Source organism: Gigantopelta aegis, chromosome 6, assembly GCF_016097555.1.
Source record: "Gigantopelta aegis isolate Gae_Host chromosome 6, Gae_host_genome, whole genome shotgun sequence".
NCBI classification, from domain to species: Eukaryota; Metazoa; Mollusca; class Gastropoda; order Neomphalida; family Peltospiridae; genus Gigantopelta; species Gigantopelta aegis.
In genome coordinates, this window is record NC_054704.1 from 45,320,016 (window position 1) to 45,332,112 (window position 12,097).

General features: G+C 41.8%; 1 protein-coding gene across 1 annotated transcript in view; it reads right to left on the reverse strand.

The window, feature by feature from the left end:
- Window positions 1–10,175, reverse strand: part of LOC121374573 — a 23,719-nt gene extending 13,544 nt beyond the window's left edge. The window contains exons 1-3 of the mRNA XM_041501678.1: window positions 10,048–10,175; window positions 928–1,157; window positions 412–513 (exon numbers count right to left, since the gene is read on the reverse strand). Coding sequence (XP_041357612.1) covers window positions 412–513; window positions 928–1,157; window positions 10,048–10,175 — 460 coding nt within the window. The remainder of the gene's footprint in view (window positions 1–411; window positions 514–927; window positions 1,158–10,047) is intronic.
- Between the last annotated feature and the right edge of the window lie 1,922 nt (window positions 10,176–12,097).

Consider the following 12,097-nt stretch of genomic DNA (forward strand, 5'->3'; position numbering starts at 1 on the left):
TTGTTTGTTTGGCTTCTTTTTTTCTTCTCTTTTCTACACTTCAGCTCTATGTGTCCAGATGAATTGTTATATATGTAACCTTTTCACCTATGTATTAATAAAAATCGTAAAGAAAAAACAAAAATAAGACAAACATATATTAGGGTCGGCCCTTTTTTCTTGGTAGGATCGGTTTTCCGGAAATTAAAATGGAGCATTTTCTAAAGCTATACAAAGAGGACAATGTTAAACTTAAAAAGCTTTACTTTTCACTTCAGCCTGAATCATAAATGTCAAGGAGACCAAGTAATATCATTATATGACTTTCCCTACTCCAACAGGTTTATTTATGACACTTGAAAATATAATATATCTCCAAAGCAAAGGAGTCCATATCATATATTAGAAAACATTGGGAAAATTCCCACATACCTAACAGTGTTGAAGTTTTGTCTTTAGAATAATACTCCAAAAGATCAATTGCACGGCGCATGGCTTGTTCTGGTTGACCACATGTCTTGTATGCATGGAAACCTGAAATGTTGAGTACGTTTTACTGTATGTTTAAAACACAAAATTATCATACATGCTATAAACTAAATAAATAGAACATAAATTGCATGTTAAAATCCAATGACATTCTTGGACCAGTTATTCAGTCAGTTTATGCTAATACAAATAATTCTCAAAGGGATATATTTGAAAATTGTTATTTTTTTTTATTTATTTTTTAGTTATTTATTCATTTATTTAGTTTCTTATATATATATATATACATGTATTATACATATAAATGTATTCCTTTTTTTTTAAATTTATGCAGACCCATAAGCAACCTAAGTACTCATTATTAAACACCTGGACCCTTTAATATGTGATAGTTCTACAGGCACAGAAGCTTTTATACACATAATAATTAGTCATAATGGTATGTAAAAACAATTATACCTATGGTAACACCGGGAATATAGTTCCTCTTGTTGAGCAGTTTGAAGAACCACCTAACCGCTTCCAGAACCTGTAACGAGGAAGGTTCGATGTCGTTCGGACACTCCATCACTTGGAAAAGACCACCAATAGTGACATCACCTGGCATTCGCAGGGACTCTTGACTCTTGATCAGGCAAATGCAGCTGATTGTAACCAAGGCAACAGTGAACCAAATAACTTCTAGTTTTCTGTGGATAAATGGAAAATATGTGTAATGTAACAGAATACTCAAAATGCATGTAAACAATAGTCTGAGGTTTTGCAAACCAATTTCTTTATACACATTTATTCTACTAGACAAGGCTGCGGTGCATTTTTGTTTGGACATTTTATTTAAAAAAAACAAAAACACTTTGCAACAGCAACGTAAAATCTATAAACAATTGTCTTAATTTGTGATATTTACCCATTTTGTAACATAATGGGACAAACATAGATTCCAATTATGGAACCAGAGGGAAATGTATAGTTTTGTTTTGTTGTATTCTCTCTATATAAGGGGCGGGACGTAGCCCAGTGGTAAAGCGTTCGCTTGATGCGCAGTCGCTCTAGGATCGATCCCTGTCGGTGGACCCATTGGGCTATTTCTCGTTCCAGCCAGTGCTCCACAACTGGTGTAACAAAGGCCGTGGTATGTACTATCCTGTCTGTGGGATGGTGCATATAAAAGATCCCTTGCTGCTAATCGCAAAGAGTAGCCCATGAAGTGGCGACAGCGGGTTTCCTCTCTCAATACATGTGTGGTTCTTAACAATATGTCTGACGCCATATAACCGTAAATAAAATGTGTTGAGTGTGTCGTTAAATAAAACATTTCCTTCCGTCTGTATGTAAAGACAAACATATGGCGTTCAAATACGGAATTTCCAGCCTTCTGAACACATTAACAAGGAAAGGTAGGGGAGGGAAGCCATCGAGGCCACCCCTGTACCCCGGTCCCTGTTTATTTAAATGTAATGGATCCTTATTACAAAATCATCCATAATACACGTTAGGTCGAGATTCGAAATGCTGCATGTGCCCAGGCACATACGTACGGACGTAGAGTACCATTAATACACGTTAGGTCGAGATTTGAAATGTTGCATGTGCCCAGACACGTACGTACGGAAGTAGAGTAGCATTAGGTCGAGATTTGAAATGCTGCATGTGCCCAGACACGTACGTACGGAAGTAGAGTAGCATTAGGTCGAGATTTGAAATGCTGCATGTGCCCAGACACGTACGTACGGAAGTAGAGTAGCATTAGGTCGAGATTTGAAATGCTGCATGTGCCCAGACACGTACGTACGGAAGTAGAGTAGCATTAATACACGTTAGGTCGGGATTCGAAATCCTGCATGTGCCCAGACACGTACGTACGGAAGTAGAGTAGCATTAATACACGTTAGGTCGAGATTCGAAATGCTGCGTGTGCCCAGACACGTGCGTACGGACGTAGATTAGCATTAATACACGCTAGGTCGAGATTCGAAATGCTGCGTGTGCCCAGACACGTCCGTACGGAAGTAGATTAGCATTAATACACGTTAGGTCGAGATTCGAAATGCTGCGTGTGCCCAGACACGTCCGTACGGAGGTAGAGTAGCATTAATACACGTTAGGTCGAGATTCGAAATGCTGCGTGTGCCCAGACACGTCCGTACGGACGTAGAGTAGCATTAATACACGTTAGGTCGAGATTCGAAATGCTGCGTGTGCCCAGACACGTGCGTACGGAAGTAGAGTAGCATTAACACACGTTAGGTCGAGATTCGAAATGCTGCGTGTGCCCAGACACGTCTGTACGGAAGTAGAGTAGCATTAGTACACGTTAGGTCGAGATTCGAAATGCTGCATGTGCCAAGACACGTACGTACGGAAGTAGAGTAGCATTAATAAACGTTAGGTCGAGATTCGAAATGCTGCATGTGCCCAGACACGTGCGTACGGAAGTAGAGTAGCATTAATACACGTTAGGTCGAGATTCGAAATGCTGCATGTGCCCAGACACGTGCGTACGGAAATACTGTAGCATTAAAACACGTTAGGTCGAGATTCCAAATGCTGCATGTGCCGAGACACGTGCGTACGGAAGTAGAGTAGCATTAATACACGTTAGGTCGAGATTCCAAATGCTGCGTGTGCCCAGACACGTGCGTACGGAAGTAGAGTAGCATTAATACACGTTAGGTCGGGATTCGAAATGCTGCGTGTGCCCAGACATGTGCGTACGGAAGTACAGTAGCATTAAAACACGTTAGGTCGAGATTCGAAATGCTGCGTGTGCCCAGACACGTGCGTACGGACGTAGATTAGCATTAATACACGTTAGGTCGAGATTCGAAATGCTGCGTGTGCCCAGACACGTCCGTACGGAAGTAGATTAGCATTAATACACGTTAGGTCGAGATTCGAAATGCTGCGTGTGCCCAGACACGTCCGTACGGAGGTAGAGTAGCATTAATACACGTTAGGTCGAGATTCGAAATGCTGCGTGTGCCCAGACACGTCCGTACGGACGTAGAGTAGCATTAATACACGTTAGGTCGAGATTCGAAATGCTGCGTGTGCCCAGACACGTGCGTACGGAAGTAGAGTAGCATTAACACACGTTAGGTCGAGATTCGAAATGCTGCGTGTGCCCAGACACGTACGTACGGAAGTAGACTAGCATTAATACACGTTAGGTCGGGATTCGAAATGCTGCATGTGCCCAGACATGTGCGTACGGAAGTACAGTAGCATTAAAATACGTTAGGTCGAGATTCGAAATGCTGCGTGTGCCCAGACACGTGCGTACGGACGTAGATTAGCATTAATACACGCTAGGTCGAGATTCGAAATGCTGCGTGTGCCCAGACACGTCCGTACGGAAGTAGATTAGCATTAATACACGTTAGGTCGAGATTCGAAATGCTGCGTGTGCCCAGACACGTCCGTACGGAGGTAGAGTAGCATTAATACACGTTAGGTCGAGATTCGAAATGCTGCGTGTGCCCAGACACGTCCGTACGGACGTAGAGTAGCATTAATACACGTTAGGTCGAGATTCGAAATGCTGCGTGTGCCCAGACACGTGCGTACGGAAGTAGAGTAGCATTAACACACGTTAGGTCGAGATTCGAAATGCTGCGTGTGCCCAGACACGTCCGTACGGAAGTAGAGTAGCATTAGTACACGTTAGGTCGAGATTCGAAATGCTGCGTGTGCCCAGACACGTACGTACGGAAGTAGAGTAGCATTAGTACACGTTAGGTCGAGATTCGAAATGCTGCATGTGCCAAGACACGTACGTACGGAAGTAGAGTAGCATTAATACACGTTAGGTCGAGATTCGAAATGCTGCATGTGCCCAGACACGTGCGTACGGAAGTAGAGTAGCATTAATACACGTTAGGTCGAGATTCGAAATGCTGCATGTGCCCAGACACGTGCGTACGGAAATACTGTAGCATTAAAACACGTTAGGTCGAGATTCCAAATGCTGCATGTGCCGAGACACGTGCGTACGGAAGTAGAGTAGCATTAATACACGTTAGGTCGAGATTCCAAATGCTGCGTGTGCCCAGACACGTGCGTACGGAAGTAGAGTAGCATTAATACACGTTAGGTCGAGATTCCAAATGCTGCATGTGCCCAGACACGTGCGTACGGAAGTAGAGTAGCATTAATACACGTTAGGTCGAGATTCCAAATGCTGCATGTACCCAGACACGTGCGTACGGAAATAGTGTAGCATTAAAACACATTAGGTCGAGATTCCAAATGCTGCATGTGCCCAGACACGTGCGTACGGAAGTACAGGAACATTAATACACGTTAGGTCGAGATTCCAAATGCTGCGTGTGCCCAGACACGTGCGTACGGAAGTAGAGTAGCATTAATACACGTTAGGTCGAGATTCCAAATGCTGCGTGTGCCCAGACACGTCCGTACGGAAGTAGAGTAGCATTAATACACGTTAGGTCGAGATTCGAAATGCTGCGTGTGCCCAGACACGTCCGTACGGAAGTAGAGTAGCATTAATACACGTTAGGTCGGGGTTCGAAATGCTGCGTGTGCCCAGACACGTCCGTACGGAAGTAGAGTAGCATTAATACACGTTAGGTCGGGGTTCGAAATGCTGCATGTGCCCAGACACGTCCGTACGGAAGTAGAGTAGCATTAATACACGTTAGGTCGGGATTCGAAATGCTGCATGTGCCCAGACACGTCCGTACGGAAGTAGAGTAGCATTAATACACGTTAGGTCGGGATTCGAAATGCTGCATGTGCCCAGACACGTTCGTACGGAAGTAGAGTAGCATTAATACACGTTAGGTCGGGATTCGAAATGCTGCGTGTGCCCAGACATGTGCGTACGGAAGTACAGTAGCATTAAAACACGTTAGGTCGAGATTCGAAATGCTGCGTGTGCCCAGACACGTGCGTACGGACGTAGATTAGCATTAATACACGTTAGGTCGAGATTCGAAATGCTGCGTGTGCCCAGACACGTCCGTACGGAAGTAGATTAGCATTAATACACGTTAGGTCGAGATTCGAAATGCTGCGTGTGCCCAGACACGTCCGTACGGAGGTAGAGTAGCATTAATACACGTTAGGTCGAGATTCGAAATGCTGCGTGTGCCCAGACACGTCCGTACGGACGTAGAGTAGCATTAATACACGTTAGGTCGAGATTCGAAATGCTGCGTGTGCCCAGACACGTGCGTACGGAAGTAGAGTAGCATTAACACACGTTAGGTCGAGATTCGAAATGCTGCGTGTGCCCAGACACGTACGTACGGAAGTAGACTAGCATTAGTACACGTTAGGTCGAGATTCGAAATGCTGCATGTGCCAAGACACGTACGTACGGAAGTAGAGTAGCATTATTACACATTAGGTCGAGATTCGAAATGCTGCATGTGCCCAGACACGTACGTACGGAAGTAGAGTAGCATTAATACACGTTAGGTCGAGATTCAAAATAAAATATCACTGTTTGTATATTTAGTGTGTTTCTTGTCATCCTAATGTTTGCAAGTAGCCAAAACTGGATTTGGTCTCTCAGTAATTTCATACGTACAATAAATATAAGTATATTAGGAAATAAAATGAATGTTTGACCATGTACAAACACTAGGACGAACAGAAACATACATTTAATATACAACCACTGATATTTTATACAGACATTTTTTTTATTTAATGTGTAATTATAGTCATTAGGGGCCAGATTTAGTTCGGTCGGTTGAGTGCTCGCTTTAGGTGATCACGTCGCAGGATTGAACAACCTAGGTGGATCCATTGAACTGACTGGATTTTTTTCTCGTTCCAACCAGTGCACCATAACTGGTCAAAGTCCGTGGTATGTGCTTTCTTGTCTGTGATGGAAATGTATATAAAAGATCTCTTGCTGCATTAGGAAAAATGTAGCGGGTTTCCTCTGATGAATACATGTCAGGATTACCAAATGTTTGACATCCAATAGCCGATGATTAAGTAATCAATGTGCTCTAGTGGTGTCGTTAAACAAAACAAACAAACTTCTTCTAGCTGACAGTCATTAAAACGTCTTTGTCAGTCGGCAACATCTTAACAATGGCAACAGATTCTTCATTGTCCCTTTAATGGTTCAGCTCCAGTCACACTGTCCCGGTGATGGCCACGGTATCCCACGGTAGATCTCAGTGCTATGAACCGTATCTCACCGTAGCTCTGGCTCCAATTTTGTCCAAAAAGACAGTCTGTCACGGTGGTGCTAAGGTTATTATACGGTGAGCCACGGTAATCCACGGATTCCCCACGGTAGGCTACGGTGCACCGTAGCGCTGCCTGCGACAACTACGGTGTCGTTTGTCACGATTACCCAAGCCCCCTCCCCCCCCCCCTCCCCCACATTTCAAGCACTGTGGGTCACAATAGCCATACACCGTGACAGTGTGTGACGCTTTACATATTCACTAAAACATAAAGATAAATTTTACCATGGTGCAAGGTAGACAAAAAGTAATAATAAAATAGCTGTACCACTGAGAAGCTACTTGGCGTCTACTGTACACGCGTAAAACAATGACCGACTGGTCCATTATCTTATACTAGTCTACATCCCGTACTCATCTTGTTTTCCAGGATAAAAAGCAAACACACAAGGCAGACAGATTGTTTAATAAAGTCTCACCTCAGTTATAAAACATACATCACTAAATGTCATATCTAACACGAGAGACAGAGACGCGTACACACACACACACACACACACACACATACATTTAGGAATTGTTCACGTGTCTGATCTGAGAATGGGCCTACAAGTGTATGGCCTAATAACGATATCGAATTTAGTACACTGAGCCGCTGTTCCTTCAAACATTGGACCCCCATCACCTGCAGAATACCCTTCTCTTTGTGTCTATATCCGGGTTTTAGAAAGAGTCTATTATTTAGAGGAAAAAACTACATAATACAAATACCATTCAAAGACTATTTTTGTGGTATGCCTGTCTGCACACATTTACATTAAGCGGAAATCTTTTGATTTTCATACAGCTCTCCACTTGTGAAAATGAAGTCGGTGTACCTTACAATAAATATTTGTGTAGGCCATAATATAATGGAATTGATTTTTTAACATTTATATAGTATCCGATGGTAACGCATCCGATGGTAACGATGTGTGTGCATGCACGCACGCACGCACGCATGCTTACGTGTACGTGCGCGTGTGTGGGTGGGGAGGGTGACAAGTCTTATCTTTTCATCATTGTATATTGTTTATGCAAAACAAAATAAAACACGAATCATACGTCTCATAAAATATATGCATGTATGCATGTGTATGCGTGTGTGTGGCTGTGTGTAGGGGTGTTGATGGTTTTGGATGGAGATATGTGTGGGGGTGGGTGTTTGTGGAGTGTGGGGAGGTGTGTGTGGGCATGTTGGCAGGCAGGGAGGCAGGCAGGCAGACAGACAGATTGGTAAACAGGCATGTATGTATACCATAGTTAACTTACTAAAATACTAGGTCAATAATTTTGTTTACTGGACTGTACAATCATAAAACTACTTTGGTCGCTTAGTGGTTAGGTCACAGGTGGTGCATTCGGATTTCAGAACCGGATTCAACTCAATTCATCTCGCTTAAATAAGGTTATCTGGGAAATAATTCATCCAATCTTACGGAAACTTCAAGATTCCATTCAAATTTTATAAATTTCTTTAAAAACGGCTATCACTGATCAATCAAAACTCAGCGCCTGAACCATTATGGATTTCAGTGGCAAAAAATGTGTACGTATATTGCTTTGGATATGTCGAGCTTATCCACGTCATTTACAATTCCATAAGATTAAGAGTTTGTTTGGCAGCCATTTTGGATTTAAATATGTAGGCTATTATGATTGAAAATACTAGTGTATAATTTTTAATATCTCTCTCTCTCTCTCTCTCTCTCTCTCTCTCTCTCTCTCTCTCTCTCTCTCTCTCTCTCTCTCTCACCGCCGTTATTCCTCTTTCCGCATACATTGGTGTTTGTGCTCATGCGTGTGCGTGAGTGTGCGTTAGCCTATTAAAAGAAGTGAATGTCTCTATTTAAAACAAATGTAAAAAGAAAATCCAAGACGTTATTTAATCACTGGTTCACAAATCAAACACGCTCATCATCTTCCGTAAACATCAATTTTATTTGTACAAAAGATTAATTTATCATCAACATTCTCTTTTTAAGATTTTAACTGGAACATACAAAATAATTCTAAAGTAAACAGCTGACTGATTTTTCATACATACATACATACATACATACACACACACACACACACACACACACACACACACACACACACACACACACACTCACACAAGGGATCAGTTTTCTTCATAAAAGAGTGACCGATGGTCAGTTTTCTACGGGAGTGAAAATACCACGTTACACCGGTGCTAAAATTAAAATTAAATGAAGCCTAAACTCAGTATCTACCGGCCTCAAGTACATCCGGCATAATAAACTTGTTAGTGACTTTTATAAAAGGTATTAACAATTTCTGATGGTTTGTGGCGAAAGGTCTTGTATACACACGTACTGGCTTCGACTCGTATCAGATCTAGGCCCAGGCCAAGTGTGACAATAGTAATAATAACATGTGATGTCCAGTCTCAAGTCAACCAGTATAACTGTCGAATAACAACAACACAGGTTGACCCCGCCGTCCAAGCGGAACAAATATTTCTATGCTTGTCTCATCTTACTGGCGATAATATAAACGATTTTTAAGACACTATGTACACAGTGGAGCAGACGAGAAATCAAATTTTAGAAAGTCACGTTTAGAGCGATTGTCTGTTTATACAATTCGTAGCAGGACATAATGCAATATCCTAGTAATTAAGCCAGTTGGGTTTTCCCGTTCCAACCACGTTTATCTGAATGGTAAAGACCGTGAAATTAGCTAATTTTTTGTGAAATTACATTGTGGAAAATATTTTAATAATAAAAAATATGATACAAATAAAAGCCCTGAAACGTCGTGGTGTCCAGAGACATCCGAATATATTTAAGTTGAAAGTATGGACGTGATATATTTAATTTGAAAGTATGGAGGGGTGGAGCCACTGTCGGTGCGATGGTCTGAGAAATGAAAATACACGTATTTGAAAGAAAGCCCGAGGTCGGGGGCACGTTCCTTCGAGTATTTAAAAAAATAATTTTCAGATGTTAAATGGCATTTTCAGCCTTCTAAGCATAGTAACAGGGAAATGTGTGAGTGTGCGTGCGTGCGTGCGTGTGTGTGTGCGCGCGCGCGTGTGTCTGTGTGTGTGTGTGTGGGGGGGGGGTGGGGGGTGGGTGACCACTGCTCCCATCCACTCACTGTTCTGCGGCCTCTGGTGTGAAGGCGTAAAATAAAAGTTCTAATTAAAAGCTAATCTGTTAACCATTTACTTCAGTTGAGACAAAAGTTAATATAATAAAGAGTAATCTAAAATGATAGCATTAATAATTTACCTGTGGCGGGCTTCCATGGCGGTTATCTGCAATCTTGAGGTGAACACTTCTGTCTCACATAACGGAATCTCTAATAAACTTCTGGGTTTAGTGCATAAGGAAAAACATACCTTACATATGTATAGATTTTGTAAAAATACTCCGCGTTGTCGAAATCTTCATTATTGTCCTTAACCCCATTGCACGCTCCAGTGAAGTTATGGGAAGTAAAGGGGAATACCCGATACAGCGTCGACATTTTTCAGGAAGGAATGAAGGAAATGTTTTATTTAACGACGCACTCAATATATTTTATTTTTGGTTATATGGCGTTAGACACATGGTGAAGGACCACACAGATATTGAGAGAAGAAACCCGCTGTCGCCACTTGATGGGCTACTCTTATCGATTAGCAGCAAGAGATCTTTTATAGTCACCAACCCACAGACAGGGTAGTACATACCACTGTCTTTGGTATACCAGTCGTGGTGCATTGGCTGGAACGAAAAATAACCCAATGCACCGACGGGGATCGATCCCAAACCGACTGCGCATCAAGCGAACGCTTTACAAACTGGGCTACCCACCACCCCTAAACCGGTATGTATTGCCTCTCTGATATGATACTATTTAGGAGAGATTATCCACATTATTTTTCTTCCCATAATACATCATTTTCCAATGTTCTTTGGACACAGTAAGCAAGCACGCAAACAAGTAGGGAACTAAGTAAGTAAATAAGTAAGTAAATTATGTTTACTTTAATTTAAGTAAGTATTAGCAAGTAACAAATTAACCGAATTTGTATTTATTATTAATCTAATTCATTGTTTATTTATTTATTTTATTTGTTTTCTCTGTGTTTTGTTTTCTCTTATGTATATACTTGTCTTTGAATATTTAATTTCTTATATATTCTTGTAATAGTTGTAGTCGCCGTTATTGTCATATTGTCATTATTGTATGTTATTAGGAGAGGGCCTCGTAAGTTGGATAACTTGTGCCTAATCCATATGTACCTTGTATGCAATAAAACATGTTTCAATCAATTAAAACTATGTTTCAATCAATCAATTAACCTACAAAAGAAAAGAAAAAAAAAGGACACCCTAAAACTCCCCAAACAAACAAAAAAAGGAAAAAAAGAAAAAGAAAATCCCCCCCCCCCCCTCCACACACACATACACCCAAAAACAACCCCGCCAAACACAACCAACATCCCCCAAAACAAAAATCACCAACAACAACGAAACAAAGCATAAAAAATAAACCCCTCAAATTACAACAAATCAAACAATCAAAGAATAATAAGACAAAAACAACCACGAAACACAGACAAACACCCACTGTTTAAAAACCACAACAATGACAACTATTTTAACGTGTAACTTAAAAATAGCTCAGTCGGTAGAGCGTTCGCTTGAGGTTCCTGCAATTAATTCGTAGTGCGAACCCCGTCAGTGGACCCATTCTTTGGTTAGATTTTTTTTCCAGTCCCAACGAGTGCTCCACGACTGGTATATGGAAGGTTGTGGTGTGTGATGTCCTGTCTTAAAACGTGCATTCAGTTTGTCTGGAGAGGGCAGTGCAGTGTTCGAAAAGGTCACCCGCGCCTGAACTACCAACATTAATGCTTGACTACGAATAGTCGATATTCAATAAAGTAATGCAGTCATAATTGTGTACTTGGGGATTCTTTTTAAGGAGTAACGGGATTTAGATCAGTTTTGGTTGAGTGTTCGCTTGAGATACTTGCGTCGCAGGATCGAACCAACTCGGTGGACCCATTCAGCTGATTGGGTTGTTTCTCGTTACAACCAGTGCACCACAACTGGTATGTGCTTTCCCGTCTGTGGGAATATGCATATAAAAGATCTCTCTCTCTCTCTCTCTCTCTCTCTCTCTCTCTCTCTCTCTCTCTCTCTCTCTCTCTCTCTCTCTCTCTCTCTCTCTCACACTCACACACTCACACTCACACTCACACTCACACTCACACTCTCACTCTCACTCTCACTCTCACTCTCACTCTCACTCTCACTCTCACTTTCACTCTCACTCTCTGGTTAACATTACATCAAAGGCCGCGGTTCCGTATGTATACTCATTTTTACCAGGCCATGTCTATTAGAAACTGCACATAAACTATCCCTTGCATTGCTGCTTTATCTTATCGGTGCGAA